At 51.0% G+C, this 18,017-nt stretch overlaps 2 protein-coding genes across 11 annotated transcripts in view; both read right to left on the reverse strand.

Annotated features, from left to right (window-relative positions):
* Positions 1–3,340, reverse strand: part of ankhd1 (ankyrin repeat and KH domain containing 1) — a 66,737-nt gene extending 63,397 nt beyond the window's left edge. For 6 of the 10 annotated variants that reach the window (XM_088604845.1, XM_088604844.1, XM_088604842.1 and 3 more), the window contains exon 1: positions 2,876–3,340. In XM_088604845.1, the coding sequence (XP_088460971.1) occupies positions 2,876–3,151 (276 nt within the window). In that variant the 5' untranslated portion in view covers positions 3,152–3,340. Of the gene's footprint in view, positions 1–2,277; positions 2,390–2,875 lie in introns of those variants that run through there. The other 4 variants (XM_088604851.1, XM_088604850.1, XM_088604848.1 and 1 more) reach the window with 4 other exon arrangements.
* Positions 3,341–12,519: 9,179 nt separating this feature from the next.
* On the reverse strand, positions 12,520–17,925 carry LOC148650743 (deoxycytidine kinase 2). The gene is made up of 7 exons (XM_088604863.1): positions 16,609–17,925; positions 15,276–15,391; positions 14,351–14,544; positions 14,071–14,218; positions 13,405–13,520; positions 13,048–13,147; positions 12,520–12,757 (listed from the first exon to the last, which is right to left on the reverse strand). The coding sequence occupies exons 1-7, from the start codon at positions 16,700–16,702 to the stop codon at positions 12,731–12,733; spliced, it is 795 nt and encodes a 264-aa protein (XP_088460989.1). The 5' UTR covers positions 16,703–17,925; the 3' UTR covers positions 12,520–12,730.
* Between the last annotated feature and the right edge of the window lie 92 nt (positions 17,926–18,017).

Here is an 18,017-nt window from a genome sequence, read left to right on the forward strand (position 1 = left end):
CACAGGTAAATGTTTCGTCCATCGTTTTGTCACACCTGCAAGGTCAGATGTTTTACAGTTTTCAAGGGAACTGGAAACAGGTGCCAAGAAACAGTCTGCAGATGGTACATATCCACAGTGATGATGTGTGCGGATACTCCAAACTGAAGCAGACAAGAGGGTGTGCAGGTTTGTCCATGACAATCACACCGAGGCTGCCTCTTCGCTTCCTGTGTAGACTGGATCTCACAGGCATCCTGGGCTAAGGCGGTCTCTGAGAAAGTTACCGTATACAAAGGCTCTTTGCTTGCAATTTTCCATTTCAATTTATTTTTGTCCTTAGATTAACATGACCACATGGAATCCAGAATTGATCTACACTTGTGTAACCTGTGTGCTTGCTGCAGCAGTGAAATATACGGGAATCCTGTATCTGCAGACTACAGCACAAATGACTACGGACAGACGGCCAACGGGAGGAAACGTGGGGCTTGTTTATTAGAGGTGCTCAGATTCAGACACCTGCAGCCCAAGTCAGCTTCCGCACAAAGTTCTGCCACCTCTTCTGTTCAGCACCAGGGAGAAACCGGTGCACTAAGAACCCGGACATTAAAACAACCCCTCTACCCGGCCGACCACAGTGGCTCTGAAACTGTGGAACACACAGCATCCGTCTGGCAGGTACACCATGCTACACCAACATCCCAAGCTCTGTGTAACACAAATGTGCTCCCAGGACACTCACAAAAAACTTTTCCAAACCTTTTTTGTAACATGTTTTGCTGATGTTTTCAGTAAAAAATCAAAGATGACAGAACTGAAATGACAGGAGAAAGCACAGAGCGATCACCCGATTTAAAAACACCTGGTTTTTAGTTAAAATTCAAGTGATGTCATAACCGAGTCTAAATTAAAGTCCATCTATGGCACACTGCTTTTACTGGTGATTAATTTTAAGTCATTAGTTTAATTAGGAAAAAAGCTATTCCATCAATGCTTACAAGAGTAGTGGGAACTCCAGAACCCATGGGATGGGACTGCAACAATATTCTATGACAGACAGTATCCTGAAATCCCAGTTCCCATTAGCTCTCAAGAGGACAGCAGCTGCGCTCCTGTGGATATACACACAGTGCCATCACTTCCGCTCTCCCCACCTACGGAATGTCAGTCTGTCCAGGAGTATGTATGAAAGTCAGGTGACCTCTGCCGCCAGTCGTGTCACTGGAACAAACCTGGCCTTGGTCTGACCAGTCCTAATGGCTCCAGCCAACACTCTTCACTTACAGTGCTCCTCCAGAAGCACAAGAGCACAAACCAATCCTAATGAACCCATTCAGGTGGAGATCAGAGAAATAAGATTAGTTTTATACCTTGACTATCCAAGTAACTATCCAGTAAGGCGAGGAAAGTCCTGCCACAGAGGGGTCCTTTAGCATGCTGGCAGTATGTAATCATACTTCACAGCAATCTGGGCCTCATTTCCAACCACCTCCGGTCACCATCGTATCTAGATGGACAGAGAACTCGATTTTCCATAAAAATGTTGGGCTGGATGTTGGAAAAATAACTGATCTTCCAAAACTAGGTTTGCAAGCTTGAACTTGAGTTAATGAGAAAATTTAAGATGCATGCAAGAATACAGACATGTACTCTTCGCTGCCACACTGAAGACCTGGAAACCTGGTTATAGAAGCAGAGGCAAATTTTGCACTTTCCCCCTGTCACATCGCAGTCAGCGAACCCCGCGTCTCCAGAACGGAAAAGAGCTGTTTTAATTGCAACAGTCATGATCACACTCATCAAAACAATACGTGAATTCTTTTCGAAGGACCTACTGTGGTGGCCGACAGATCGCCTTCTTCACAGAAATGCCCCCCACACACCTTATTTAACCATGAAGCGACTGTGCGTCTCTAAGGGGTAATGGTTTTTGATATTCCTGCCGCTTGGCGATAAACACAAATCTTGTTGCTAGAGCGATGGTGGGCATTTCTAGAGGCAGACAGGTGGGCAGGGTCCTACACGCGTGGTGCAGGGTCCGTGGCCGGCGGCCCGGGACATCTCCGGTGAGCACGGTCTGACAGGAGCAAGATCCGAGACCTGCGCCGCCTCAGTCTCCCGCAGGTGGAAACTGTCGGGGTGCTATTTTTCTTGTGGGGGGGGGGGGCTTGAGGAGGGGAAAAAAAGGTTACGCTATCGGACGATTAATGACTTCCCTGACGTACTCGGCTCCACATGAACTGCAACAACCGCTTCCCAACATGGATAACACCCGCCCGGAGAGTGAGAAAATACCTACCATATTAGTTTACACCGAGAACACATGTTATGCGTGTGTTCGGGATCCACGGGGGTGGGGGCATAAAACGCCTCTGGTCTTTTCACGATCAGGAATCCGATAACCACTGGAAAAAGCCTTCGTGTGCAGGAAACGTCGGGAAGCCGGGCTCTCTAATCGGTCTTAATTACAATGTGACACGCCGCTATCCCCCCCACTCGCCAACATGAAGGGATCAAAACCGCGTCCACGAGGTGTAACGCAGTGACGCAGCCGCACCATTGTTTCCACAAAACCCGTCGGCCCCCGGATTCCTCCCCGATCTCCCGGGGAAATGACCCGCAGCAGCCCGTGTGTGCAGGGGCTGCTCCCGCTGCAGTCAGCGGCACTAGGCCCTAGGTCCGCCATCAACGAAAGCGCCGCGGATGTTAGTGTAAAAATACAGCCGTGCCCGTACCTCGGCGCCCCACGCTGCCAGTGGCCGTGCCCAATCACGTAGGCTGCGCACGTTTGTTTTTTTTTTGCGCTAAAACCGGGGTTGTTTTCCCCCCCGTAACCGTGCCGGGGGGCAGAGGGGAGGTTAAAAGGACCTCCTCGTCTGTGAGCGGAGCTTACCTCGGAAACCTCGTCCTCGTCACTACCGGAGCCCGGCCCGGAGGAGAGCACTGCGGCCGCAGCGAGCTTGAAGTCCAGCCGGTCTGCGGCGGGCCCGCCCGGCTCGCCGAACAGGCGGACCTTCTTTCCGCCGACACCGATCCCTAGGCCACCGAGCCCGGCTCCTGGTGCCGCTCCGACCCCCATCCCTACCGCGGGGGAGCGCGGAGTCACCGAGTCAATCTCGTCCTCGAAGCCGTCCGTCAGCATTGCCGTCCCGGCTACTGCATCCTGCATACTTCCCTATGTAATATGTAGTTTAACAAACTTAATACGGTTCTTAACTTCCTTCGGGGCTATATTTGTTTATAAATTATGGTATTTTTACTTCAGAAAATCCCGAAACTCTCCTGAAGCGAGAAGAGAAGAGAATCCCTTTCCCCCCAGCCATTAACTTTCTTACAACCTAACCGACTGTGTAGCGTTCCGGTAACACTCCGCCCCCTCTTCAAGCCTTTCGCCAATAGGATCGGCGAGAGCCCGGCGACGTCGGGACGGGATTGGCCCGGAGCCGCGTCCGTCAGGGGGCAGCGCGACAGCGTCAAGTTCGGTTTACACGTCTCTCATGGGGGAGCTTCGAGATTACACGCCAGGAAACGGAACTCTCCAACAGGCGATTGGCCGCCGCCCGCGTCACTCAGGGTTTCCCACCCACAGGGCCCGCCTATATTTATTTTTATTTAAAAAAACGTAAAGGTTAATTTGGGCAATGGATCGGATCTGCGCTTAGCAGGGGCTCAAGCGGCACCCAGAGGGTGGCCACGGGCTGACGGCGCGTCTTGGCATCTCTAGGAAAAGTAAAGAAAAAGAAAGGCCTGTTCAGGCGTTGTGCGTTTGCCCCGGTGATCCTATAAGTTAGGAGAGTCCGCTCGCAACCCGGTCCGCCTGCCTCTCGAAACACCCTGCCCGCACGGCTTCGCCCGGCCGAGGGTCCGAGGTGCGCCACCGGGCGGCAGGGCGCGACCCCCCGCTGCGCAGCCCCGGGCTCACCGGCCCAGTGTCCGGTTCGGACTGTGCCAGCACAAGGGGAAATATGGATCTGTCAAAGGGGGCACAGGCTGCACTGCCGGCCTCTTGCTGGGCAGCTTTTGCCTCTCTCGAGTGCATTACCTGGGGGGAGGGGGTTCGTCACGGAAAACAAGGATATTAAATAGCCCCCGCCTCGGGTGACTCGCATGTTTTATTTGACAGCCTTGTCCGATACCTCCAACAGTAGTTTCGCACCCCCGCCCCCCTCAGCCCCTCTTTATCACACACACTAGAATTGACAACAGAGCCTCCTCCCAGCCGCGGTCCGAGGGCATGCGGGCTCGGCCCGGATGGAGCGCAGTTCCGCCTGTAATCCTTACATGAAGCCGCTTGAAAACGATTTCCCAGCTAATTAAAATCACTTCACTCATTTTTTACTTGAGCTAAGGCAGACCATTTTCCAATGCAATATAGTGCAACACACGCTAAAATATTCTATAATCTCTTCTTGTCCAAGCTGACATTTCTATACATTCATGAAAACAAGCATCTACCTCCTTTGTCCTGAAGAGCCTCCAACCTACTGAACATTTATAGGTCAGCCCCAGCTCTTTTAAAGATTAGGAACACTTGGAAGTTGTTCGTCAATTAGCAATTCATTTTTATGGTTAAAGAACTTCCGATCCACATGGGCTGGAGGTTATTCTGATTTTGTTTCTTAATGATCATTAAACTACTTCGTTTAACAAACCACCTGTCCGATCAATCACAACTCTATTTTATCCTTCACTTCACCAGGTAGGTCAATTAAGAACAATCCTCATTAATAATGGCAACCTGGAGATCGGTTTATATGGCAAAGTGCTGGCTGAAGCAATCAGAGGGAGGGGCCTCGCTCAATGGCACAGCACCAGGATTTGAACCTGCAACCATCCTTCCCAGAGTCCTTATCACCCCTCCGCGCTGCAGGTCCTGAATTGAGGGGTTATCAATAAATCCTGCTGACAGGGTTTGCTCTCGTTTCATTCAATTCTCCTTGTTGCTTTGATGTGGCCTGCTCATTAATTAATTGCTGAATTGATCCTGCTAATGATTCAATTAAGCAAGCCGTGAACCGACTGCAGCGGTACAGCGTGACGGGGTGGACTGAAGCGGAGCAGCCCAGGTTTAACAATTATATTTCCTTCAGCATCTCTCCTTAATATTAGAACAGGAGAAAGGTCACGGACGAGGAGCCCAGCTGGCCCGTCTGATAGACAGTAGTTAGTTGATCCAAGGGTCCCATCCAGCAGTCCTATGAAAATTCAATGACAAGTCAGTGATTCGTCAAGTAACAGGTGTGTCCTGCCCACAGGACTGTAGGTGTGTGACAATAGACAGTGACACTTAATCTCTTCTGACATACCCAGAGAAGGCTCCACAGCCAAAACATTGTGTTTTTCTTCCCTTTTCAGCAGGAATAAACCTTTCCTTGTTCCTTAATCTCCACATGCCTCGTTCATCTAAGGTCATACATGCTGTCCTGTCTTCCTTGGCTGTCCCTGCGTCTCGCCCTTACTGCCGAATGGCCTAGAGGGATCCAACGAGCTCCTGTTTGTAATCTTTCTCATGTTCCTGTGTGCCTGGTGTGTGGTGAGCGTACTAGTGCACACTGGTGGTGGTGGAGGGGAGTCCCCATTACCTGTAAAGTGCTTTGAGTGGAGCGTCCAGAAAAGCGCTGTATAAGTGTCAGCAATTCTTATTAATATTATTATTATTATTACCTCTGTCATCCTCTCCCACATGTAGAATACCTGATGGGCTGCTTCACTGTGAGGTGGAGCATCAGAGGTCAGACAGTCAGATGACAATTCTCAAGCACACGGGGGCAGACTTCCTGGTATTATTCTAATTACTGACTTTGTGTACAGTCTGTGGTGCACTGTCACCCAGAGGTTAAGATACACTTTATTACCATCAGAAGCTCACCATGTGACACGTTATGATTGTCCTTTTTGTAAAAAAAAAATCCCCTCTTTGGCAAACTCTGTCAATAACATAGGGTACCAAAAGAGATGCACTTCTCAATACAGAAATGAAAATAAATAATAAAAAAGACTTAGTTGCGTTGGCCCTCAGATATGGACCACGCTATGCTGCCTTAGAGACAGGAGGCAAGTCTTCAGATCATGGTATTGGCCCTGGACGGTCACAGACCTGGGACTCAGGAACTCTTGGTGCTACAAGAATGGAAGAACTACAGACAAGAGGGGCTGTTTCGTCCGGTCTGGGTTGTTTGGCTGCTATCAGCATACTGATTTCGTCCAGCTGTTTCTTAAAGAGGAAAACAAGGGGAAAATCTCAAACCTATGTCAAATGCTACAGACAAAAGTTAAGATCACCAATGATCCCTCCATTAATTGTCAAAAAGCCGCTTATTCCTGGTAAGGGTTACAGAAACCCAGAGCCTGTCCTGGGAGCACAGGGCACAAGCCAGAGTGCCACACTGTCACGGGCCGCACGCGAGCACTTAAACATCACCGCATACCCATGAGCACCTCTCGCCGCCAACACCCGCGCACTAATTAATCAATTATCACCCCGCACGCTCCTCCCTATCGATACCCTCTCACTCCACCCAGTCTGCGCTCACTGTTGAGGTTCCCTCTCCAGAGCTCAACCCTCGCTTCATCTTCCTGGGAAAGCTCACTTTAAGGTGAACTGTCCTTTGGCTCTCGAAACCCTTGCTCAACCCCTTGACTACGGCATCTCTTGACATTTTTAGGATTTGGTTACTTTCGGAACTTTACGGAACCTTTGCGGGATTAATCTGCCACAGCCTGAGGTCCTAACCAGCCACCTGGCTGCACAGGGACACGTGCTGGATGGAACACCGGTCCCTCGCAGGGCACCATACAAACAGGCACACAGGGCAATTCAGGGACACTACCAACCTCACCAGCACATCTTCGGTGTAGTGGAAGGAAACTTGACCACCTGAGAGAACACACAGATCTTTATTAGAATCTACAATAGTTACCACAGCTAAAATAGTTATCACAGACTACAACACAGCCATTTTAAGTAAATCATTCCAGCCTTTAGCTCTCCCCCACCACTCAGGCACTTCACACAGCTGCACCTAATTGCTGACTCACCTGTCACAAAGAGCACCTCCCACAGCCCCACCCACCTGTCACCCCCAGGTCCTCCCACAGACCCACCCACCTGTCCCCCAGAACACCACCCACAGCTCCTCCCAAAGCTCCACCCACCTGTCCCCCAGAGCACCTCCCACAGCCCCACCCACCTGTCACCCCCAGCTCCTCCCACAGACCCACCCACCTGTCCCCCAGAACACCACCCACAGCTCCTCCCAAAGCTCCACCCACCTGTCCCCCAGAGCACCTCCCACAGCTCCACCCACCTGTCACACTCAGCTCTTCCCACAGACCCACCCACCTGTCCCCCAGAACACCACCCACAGCTCCACCCACAGCTCCTCTCAAAGCTCCACCCACCTGTCCCCCAGAGCACCTCCCACAGCTCCACCCACCTGTCCCCCAGAGCACCTCCCACAACTCCACCCACCTGTCACCCTCAGCTCCTCCCACAGCCCCACCCACCTGTCCCCCAGAACACCACCCACAGCTCCTCCCAAAGCTCCACCCACCTGTCACAAATAGCACCTCCCACAGCCCCACCCACCTGCCCCCCAGAGCACCTCCCACAGCTCCACCCACCTGTCACCCTCAGCTCCTCCCACAGCCCCACCCACCCTTCACCCAGAGCCCCTCCCACAGCTCCACCCACCTGTCACCCAGAGCACCTCCCACAGCCCCACCCACCTGTCACCCAGAGCACCTCCCACAGCTCCACCCACCTGTCACCCAGAGCACCTCCCACAGCACCTCACCCACAGCTCCTCCCATGTCACCCAGAGCACCCCACAGAGCTTCACCCTGCGCAGCACTGAGAGACTGATAGGGCCCCTCTAGTAACAGTGTACAGCCCACAGATCTGCGGCCAGTCACAGGGTGCAGCTGTTCTGTGGCAGGCCAAGGACAGCATGCTTGGCACAGGCCCAGGCAGTCCTGGTGAGGTGGCCCAGCTGAGGCTTCGTTCTCCAGCGTGTGCATTACAGAACTCCGTCAGCTCTCCACACAAGTCCTTTAATCAGCATTTTAGTGACTCAGATAAATCTGTGTGGAAGAACTAGACGTAGTTGCTAAAAATGTTGCAAGGCTGCTAAAAAATGAGTCAGTCTACAGTGCCCATCCAGGTGTCCAGGTGTGGCCAGTCGGAAAGTGTTAGGATTGGAGGCAAGCAGTTAGGGCAGCATCAATGAGGAATCAGACCTGAGACAGCAGTGAGATGAATCTTCTTTGGGTTCATCCTGACTGCTCACCTCTGATCCTAGCAGATCGGATTGTTGATTTCTGTAGCAATTCTGTCCTAATGTACATCAGAGGTATGTTCACCGGACGGGGAGCACGCCGGTTGCAGTTCCTGAGAGCTGCTCCAGGCAGTGAAGCGCTCAGGGTGTTTTGGGGTGTCCTGGAGTGTTTGGGGGTGTTCTGGATTGGAGGGTGCTCCTGCAGAAGAGGCTGTGCGTGACTGTGCAAGCTGTGGCCAAGCTCTCCATAACTGTTGCAGGAGCCATTAATTCAAGCTCAGGTCCTGACCCTGAATATGTTGTTGGTGAGTGATGAGTACAGCTCTTGGACGACTGATGAACAGTGTGTTAAAAGCAGACTGACTCCCGTGGAGCGTGGCAGAGTGGGATACTCCACACAAGGGTGGAGCAGCCGGGAGGCAGGGCCTGAACTTCCACATCGCCTTTGATGACCTCTGCCAGGGGAGCCTAGTTGTTATCCTGACCCCAGTGCAGAGAGGACTGGCAGCTGGGTCACACCTGCCGTCCTCCGCAGAGCTGAGGCTGTCCTTCCTGTGTCACCCTGTGCACAACCAGCCTCACAGCTGCTCCTGTCGTTACTCAAGCACCCAGGCAGACTTCTCCTCGTCTGCAAAGCTTCTTGTCCGCTGCCGGCACTGGGGCACTCAGGAGGCCCGGGCTGGCGCGCAGTTCCAAGGAAAGTGTGGGCAGATCTCCTCACCTGCTCTGACAGCCTCAGGATTGTGGGCACAGAGCCCCCTGGACTAAACCTCTTACTGCCAGAGCCAGCTTCCGCTGGAATTGTCTTCCCTCAAACAAATTGTTATATCTCTGGAACTACACACAGCACAGACCAGGTTCGGGACTTAAATTGTAGTTTAACACTGGGCGGTGCCTAAATAAGGGCACGGAAAGAAAAGGTTTTTTAGTTTTTTAGAAGAAGAAAGAAAAATGAAGAAGTAATTTCTGAATCAATCTGAGAACTAGCAGGCTGTGGGGCAATCCGTGAGCCGGAAGGCAGAGAGACAGGGCTCTCGGGACGTTGGACCAGGACACCTGCTGCAGCAGGAATCTGCACTGCAGGGGAGGCGCAGGTGACCTTTCGGAGTCTTGGAAGAGGGCCGATCCGCAGGATTTCATATGAATCCAAAGCAATTTCTGAATGGAAAACGTCCCATCACCCTCTTCTTCTGATGAAGCATTATGATGTCGCATCACCTGGCAGGATGCTAACGAAACAGTTCCTGACGCCACTGTAGATGCACTTGTTTCCCTTTCGGATCTTAGGTCAGTCTTAGTACGTGGTACTTGCAACACTTTCCCAGTCCTCTCTGTGAAAGGACAAGTACCATGCTTCAGATTTAAAAAATAAAGGTTCATATTTGTAAGATCAATGTACAGTATACAGTACAGGGCATGTGTCACACGTCTGCTGTCTGGAGTTCACCCCTCCTGCGAAAAGGGGAAGGAGCCCCTTCCCCGCCTGCTGCTCTGGATAGCGCCAGCAAGTGCCATCAGTTCACATGATCGCAGTGTGCTGGCCCTATTAACACCCTTGTTGTGAACTGCGACAGCTGTCGAACACGTGAGTTCGTTTCTGTGTCGAACAGCACACACATTCCTCCGCCGTCGTGTCGTGGTGTGTTATTCACTGACCTGGCTCTCCGGCACGGCGATTTTTAATGACCACAGTGAATCAGGACCTCAGTTTTACATCTCCTCTGAGGCAGTGTCCCCATCATTATACTGCGGCTTTAGGATGCACATAGACTGCAGGATGAGCACCCCCTACTGGCCCCACTAACACCTCTTCCAGCAGTAGCCTTAGCTTTCCCAGGAGTCTCCCCTTCAGGTACTGACCAGGCTCACCCTGCTGAGCTCCAGTGGGCTGCTAGCTGGGAGCTGCAGGGTGATACAGCAGCTCGTGAGTACAGCATTGTATTCATTGTAATAATTTATGCAGACTAACTTTCCTGCTGTTCTTACTGCAGTGAAGGTTTCAGGCCTGCCGGTGCTGTACTCATCAGTTCAGAAGAGATACACCTGGTTTCTTGCTGGATCTAACCTAGGGGCTGCTCTGCAACATCTCTGTGGCCCATGTTGTCCCCTGTTGGCAGGTCTGTGAACTGCAGCTAATTAGACAACAGGCATGCTGATGTGGCCCCCCACCGGCGCACAACGCTGCCCTACAGTAAGTGTCCTGTACACGTCTCATTCACGCACTCTGCCTCTGCCATTATACAAGCTCACCTATAGCATTGTGTACCACGGTACCAAGAGGCCCGATTGAGTCAGACTGCAAGCACTGCAGACAGGTGCAGGTGTAGTGGACAGCACCCCTCCGAGACCCCTTACCACACACCACTCCACCTGTCAGCTCCTTCGGCTCGCAGACAGACCGGACAGCAGGTGCCGGCGGAGCTAAAAGACACCCTCTGCTGGCTGATGCTCGAGAAGCAGAGTTCCCTCCTCCCCAGCCACGGGAGAGCCCTGCAGTCAGCAGAACACACACACCCCGCAGCTCAGCCGCTCGCCCTTCTGTCTTTGACCCTCACCCATTCATTCCAAGATCGTTCAGGTTTCCCTATGCACACTTATAACACATAGAAGCTGAACGTCTTTTCGTTGCACATTGGTGGTGAAAAAACACCAAATGAACTCTTGTACAACAGGCAAGGTGTCCTGGGCAGAGCCATGTCAGTTTAAACAGACGATGTAGACACACATTCACTTTAACCAGATTTTAGTTACCTCCCCAGCTGCAAAATGTAGTAAAATTGGGGTATTTAAACTTGGGAATGTACTTATACCATATGGATATTGCAAGACAGGAGAGGTAGATTGGCACAGTAACTGGCAGTATTTCCTATTGTTTGTGTAAATGAGTCATTATCGATATTTGGAATTGATGCTCAAATAAAAGCTAGATTTGACACAATTTTTTAGGAAAATGTGCAAGTTTGACCCTCTCTGTGTAGATACACAATGAATTAATTCCACTTACTCGAATAAGTGTATCTAAACAACTGAATCTTTTAAGAAGGAAAATGATTCAAGGTGCTGGGTGACATCAGATTTCCTCACCCTGTAGCCAGCCAAAGATCTTGCAAGAAAACCAAACTATCATGATTTTTATATTTTTTGTAAGACTACACAAGTCCTTAAGTCATTCTAGAGACATATGCTGTGTAGCCAGCCATTCTCCATTGTAGCAAAAATGCTTTTTTAAAAACCCGAAGTTTGTTTACATTCATGGCTACACAGAGCTCTGTGGCAAACCTGTGAAGGATGCGATAGAGAAAATAAACCGCCGACGACTTCATCTTTTTAGGTTCTGCTAAGGAACACCTGATGTTATAGCATGTCAACCTTTATTTGTTTTATGAAAGAATGCGGCAAGTTCTTGTGCAAACACTTAGAAGTAAAATTGAAGCCAATCTTTCTCAGCAATTTGAGTGCAGCATTTTGTACTCCGATCACATTTTTGATAAGTCACAATTTGCTCTCCTGTTGTGGGTGATAAAACACCACTCGTTACATGGATTCAAATCTCAAGGTCAAATCCCAAGACTGTGATTTCTATCCATGTTCTCCCTCCATAAGCAGCAAAAAAAAAAAAAAAAAATCAAGAAACCAGTTAAAATTGTACAAGCTTTAATGCAGAAGTTTCATTGCATTTTAAATACATTTCTATATGAAAATATCAGCTGCATAAATGCATCACTAACCCCACCCTTCCCTTTATAAATATACACGCCAAAGTAAAATATGTACAGACACACTCTGAACTCAAGTAATATTCAGTGGAACCCCTGCACACAGGATCCGGAATATAACTAGCAGGCAGATTTTTGTTTTACTTGTGCAAACAATCAAGAATATAACCAATTACCACCTGTTAATGTAGTCTAGGGGAGACAAAAGGATAACGGTCTTGATGTTTGCCTTAGAACAATGCGTTGTGTAGAAAGAAGCTGAGGTGTGAAGCCCTTCTGTGGCGTGCACAGAGAAACCAGGTGTGCCCTGGAGTCGTCAATCTGCTAAGAAAAACCAGTCCCCAGCAGCAGCAACAGGCTGATCCAACACTTTGTAAAAGCACAGAGGAGGAACTCGGTCAATGGAAGGTCTTTCATTCCTGTACACAGGCTATTACACGCAGGGTGGCCATAATGAGTAAAATCACGTTAAAAATGTTTATGCATCAAAGAGATCCACGTAAAATATCACCTCTACAAGAAAATCTTTGTAGGTGTTTTTTAAAAAAAAAAAAGATTTCTTCATGACCAGGCACATCTGAACAGAGGGACAGGGTTGCATTGTGTGTCATGTGGGGATGTGGCTCTGTTTGTTCGTGTCTCTCAGCCCCCACACTGCCGCCCTGCAAGCAGAAACAGAAACACCGGAAACGTCTCTTCATGCCCGGAGACCCGGTTTAAGTGCGACGCTTCACAGCTCCCCTTTTCATCCAAGCCTTACAAAGTGCCCATGAACTCCTTAACCTGCGGACACGGAGACAAAAGACATCTTGAGAAACAAGGCCATCAGCTGCACGAGACCCGGTGTCCTCCGAGAGGTACAGCCGCATCTCTCGAAAGTCCGAGCGCGCCTTCGTTTCAGACGCTTCATGTTTGAACACAGACTCAATCGCCTTGGAGCAAGCTCAACCTGGAACCCGGCGTGTCCTTAAGGTGTCTGTGGGGTGTGGACGTGCTCCTGCTGCACTCTGCTGCAGAGCACAAACGCACAGCGGAGCAGAGCGGTGCTGGCTGCCCGGCGACAGCAAACCCACCTTGTCCATGATGGCTTCTTGCTTGATCTTGTCGTTTTTGAAATCGTCATTAACATCCAGTACCAGAATCGGGAGGTCTTTCAAGTATTCAAAGTCAACGCTATGGGGGGAGGAAAAAAAAAACAAGAGAAGGAAAAAAAAAAAGTTAAAACTTTAAGCCTTAGCAACAAGAACACAGTTACTCATCTTTCTGGCCTTTTGGCTTTCGGACCAAGAGAACACTGCGCTGGCCAGTATAAACCAATCCAGGAATCTGACAAGAACACGTTAAAACGTGAAAGATAAAGAGGGCGGCAAGGTATACAGCTGTCCGACGAGTCCCCAGGTGCACACCCCTGCGCAGGCAGGCTCACTCACTTCGTGGTCCTGTTGTAGAGCCAGCACTCGTGCTTGTAGTGCAGCTTCTCCAGGTAGTCCAGCTCAATGCCCTGCTCCTCCTCGCGGCCTCGCAGGTGGAGCCTCTGCATACACTTCTGTACATGGGGGGGGGGAGGGACAGCACAGGGTCAGCACATGTCTGGAGTGACTCCTGGCCCATTTTCTAGGAGTTAAGACTACTTTCCCAGTGGGCGCAGGTGTATAATCTAGGGCGGAGGGTTAAACGGCTGACCCTGTGCTCTGACCCCCAGCTTCTCTCCCTGTCTGTGTGTCTCATGGAGAGCAAGCTGGGGTCTGCGAAAAGACAAATTCCTAATGCAAGAAATTGTATATGGCCAATAAAGTGATCTTATAAGCATACATGTAAATGATTTAAGTTGTTGAGCACTGAAGTCTTGGGAGAGACTCGAGGGCTCAACAGCAGACCTGCGCATTCTGAGCTTGGCAATGTTCAGGAGCCCACAGGAGGACCAAGTCCCCATCTCCGCCGTGCTCAATTCTGCCTCATCCTCACCCTGGGAAACGGAAAAGGACAGAGGCACAGCCCGGGAGGGCCGAGGTCGCTGTACCCCTCCCTGGGGTATCACAGAGTAAGCCCCGGAAACTCGCCGCCCCCGGCGTGGTGCCCCGCAGATACCCGCTCACCTGGGGCTCGGCTCGCAGGTACACGATGCCGTCCAGCTCGATCTGCGACTCGAACTGGCTGAGCAGCCAGCTGTGCCAGTCCTGGTAGACAGCCCACTCCGTCTCGTTCAGGCTGCCCGACTCAAACAGGCTGGAGGCGAAAACATACCTGGAGGAGAGAGGGCGAAATCTGTACGTCGTATACAAATGCCATACGGCGAAAACCCACAAATGATAAATAAACCTAACTGGCATCCCCTCAGAAAACGGAATCAGAGCCGTGAACTCTGCTGGGGCTCACCTGTCGCTGTACACGGAGCGCTCGAAGAACTGCACGGGCCGCTCGGCCTCGCGCAGCTTGGCGGCAGGCGGGCGCAGCTGCGAGCGCACGCGGCTCAGGCAGGCGTAGGTCTGGAAGGTGTAGGCCCAGCGGCTGGGCTTGTCGTACAGCATCTGCAGCAGGTTGCCCCCACTCTTCTGGGACGCGCTGAGCTCCTGGCAGCGGGCAGAGGGGGCGTTAGCGGGCTGTAAGCTAGACTGCAAGCAGGCGCCGTCCTTCGGGTGAGACGTCAAACCGAGGTCCTGACTCTCTGTGGTCATTAAAAATCCCAGGGCGATTCTTGAAAAGAGCAGGGGTGTAACCCCGGCGTCCTGGCCAAATTTCCCATTGGCCCTCCAAATAATCCCCATCTATGAATTGGCTTCATCACTCTGCTCTCCTCCCCACTGATAGCTGGTGTGTGGGGAGCGTTCTGGCACACTATGGCTGCCATCGCATCATCCAGGTGGGGCTGCACATTGGTGGTGGTGGAGGGGAGTCCCCATTACCTGTAAAGCGCTTTGAGTGGAGCGTCCAGAAAAGCGCTATATAAGTGTAAGGAATTATTATTATTTCCCTCAACCAATTCAGATTAAACACTTTACCATTTGCAATCCTAAGAAGCTAAAACAACCACCTTTTTATTCTTGAATAAGTGCTGAACAAGTAAAAGGCACCGAAAAAGAACCCTTTGCCGTGATGCATAAGAAAGCAGAAACCTTGACTGGGTGCACTGTAAGCCAGGAACAGGAGCCATTTCTTTACCCAGAGAGCTGCGGGGGGTGTAACAGCCATATTGCATGGGGAATCGGCCCCTCAAACCCTAGCGAGCTGGAGAGCCAGACGGGCGTTTCGGAGCGCCGGCCCAGCGGACGGGTGTCGGGGGGAGCAGCCAGAGGCCCCGTACCTCGAACTCGTCCTCGCTCGTCTGGACGTTGCACCACTTGGCTATCGGCTCCGGGATCACCTCCCACTCGTCGGACGTCTTCTCCAGGAGGCGCACGAACGTCGACTTCCCAGCAGCTGGGGAGGGAAAGGCTAGGCGGTCAGCCGCGCGGCTCTGGGAGCGCCGGGCCGTCCCGAGCGGGGATCAAGGGCGGACATGTCCCCTGTCAATCCAGGCCTCTTACCCAGGGGCCCTGGCCAGGGCAGCGAGCAGAATGACCTCACTCTGCACAGGGGCAACGGTTTCACAGACAGCGCAGGACACAGGTAGGAATATCCAGGAGTTTCAGATTGCTGAACTCTACCCCTTCCACTGGCTCATACTGATGACCTTTTCTCTTCTCACACTGCTTGTCTGACTTTTTTTTTTTAAGTTGTATGTTATTTGACTTTTTGCTGCTGCTGTTGTTCTGTCTTTGTATTGGAGCATATAAGCAAATAAGGATTTCACTGCTCTTGTGCATATGACAAATAAACTGAACTTAATATCAGGGAAAGGGTAATATATGGCCAAGAGCAGCGGGGGGGGGGGGGGGGATTTACACAGAGAGTGGTGGGGGACTGGAACACACTGCCCAGCCATGCTGCTGAAGCTGGTGCTTGTTTTATGGGACGACACAGCCGGACACCCTGTCCCCCGTTTGCTGCTACCAGAGGAGCCGAAGGGCTTCCTGTAGTCTGCAATCTCTCTTGTGTAGTAAACGCACAGCAGGGCTACCTCAAGTGAGGCCATACTACGCGTGCTGACGCAGCTCCCTCCGTGAACTCGTTCAACCCCGTTCATAACTCTGTCCAGGCCAGTTATTCATTCAAAAACAAATCAAGGGAAAATACGTGCTTGTTAAAAATCATAACAAAATCGCTGTTTTTTTTTTAAATTATATTTGTCACACACGCACACACACTCGGGCGAGCGGAGAGGCGGAAGAGCTCCGCTCCAGTTTGGCGCCAAACCCGAACTTCACACAAAGATCATCAGCCGGACACCCGCTGGACAGCCGCTGGACAGCAGCCTGCGGCCACCCCGCCCCGGTGTCCCGCTCTGGACCCGGCTCTCCCGGGTCGTGTGCAGCCCCGGAGGGCGGCAGACACCGCAGGGCGACCACGGACCGCACGGCGCCATCAGCCCTTCCCGCCGCGGTTCACAAGAACATTTTAAGCAACATTTCAACCTTTTTTTAAAAAAAAAAAAAAACAACGCACTAGATTTGGAATATCCGATTATTTTTAAAACAAAAAAAAGGGTTGTATTTTGGAACCACAACACGGCGAAGCGTCCGTTTGCAAAGACTTACCTATGTTGCCCTCTACTGAAATCTTCTTCGTCCTTTTTTCAAAACTGTTGTCAAACGTGGGGCTGATGCACATTCGCTTGGGCGGAGTGGCCATGGCGAGTCGAGGCAACGTCTGCACCGTCTCTGAAGGTAGACAAACCGGGCGAGAAGAGGCGCCTAAACCCGTCAGACTGCGACCGCCGCTCGGATCCGAGATTCAAGTCTGGCGCCTCCGCTCGGAGCCCCGGACGGCGCGCTGTGACGCAGGCTGCGCCAATCAGTGTGCGCACGTCCCTGGACTGGGCGGGCTCTGGGAGAGCGTCACCAATGAGCGCTCGGGGGGCTTCGCCCTGTGGGCGGGGCCTCCGGTACTGCTCCTGCTAGTACTCACAAGCGGATTCTTTTATAATGCTATTAAAATTAATCAAATTCTGCCCATGGACGCGTCTCTGCACACTTACTTTCCCCGTGCGGATGAGTCTCATTTTTACTCATTCTCTTTCGGCGAAAGTAGATTATTTCCTTCTCTATTCTGAGTATCATACAGAATCCCGCCAAATTGTTCAACGTACCCTAGATAAATGGACATGTAAAGCAATATACTCATGTTTTTTTTTAAATTATGTATTTTTGTTAAAGGCTTGACGGCTCCCCGCGACTAAGCAATGTGTCCGTTTATTGAGTCACCAAACGGGGCAGATGGAATCCTCTCGTGTTTAACCTTTCTCAATGAATGCTCAATGAACCGGTTTTAAAATGTAAAATCTCGGCCTCCCGAGACGCTCAGCTGTGGATTCGTTTTAAAATAAAACCGCACTCCAGTCTGGCACGCATTGCTGAAGGACGGGTTTATTATTTATTTGGCAAATACTAACCTCCTCTTCACTTAAGGCCGAAATAGCGCCAGCGCAGAGCAGGAGGGTTCGGGAAAGCATTTCTCTGTCGATACTAAGCGATGCATGTCGCCTTCATAACAGCCTGCTGAGAGGCCTTTTAAAGAAACAGCGCCGGTACTACAAGGGCTACAGAAATGGGCCCTTAGTCTTTTCGACAGCCAGGGTATTCATAAAACTATTCTTATCGCTTGGTTTCGTTTATGATCAGGTGTGATGTAGATTTTATTTCTTCTTACTAGACTATTATTAAGCGCTACTGTACTGCATTAATAAACAGTCTCTAGTGACATTTCCTAACGACAGTGTTTAGTGCGCATATGCGGGCTCTACAGTAATTACATGCGGAAAGCGGTACTTGCATGGTCTAAGGTCCTAAACTAGGCTGCCACCCTACCATCATTAGCTCCAGCGAAATCATACAAACTCTTTGTCAACCGTTTACACGTTTAACTAAAAATAACTGCTCAACAAATACCGCGCCAAGGCCACGCTAGGCACGCCGATGAAGAAAGCGGGACTTCCGGGGATGTGACG

The sequence above is a fragment of the Lepisosteus platostomus genome, chromosome 13, assembly GCF_059453375.1.
Source record: "Lepisosteus platostomus isolate fLepPlt1 chromosome 13, fLepPlt1.hap1, whole genome shotgun sequence".
NCBI lineage: Eukaryota > Metazoa > Chordata > Actinopteri > Semionotiformes > Lepisosteidae > Lepisosteus > Lepisosteus platostomus.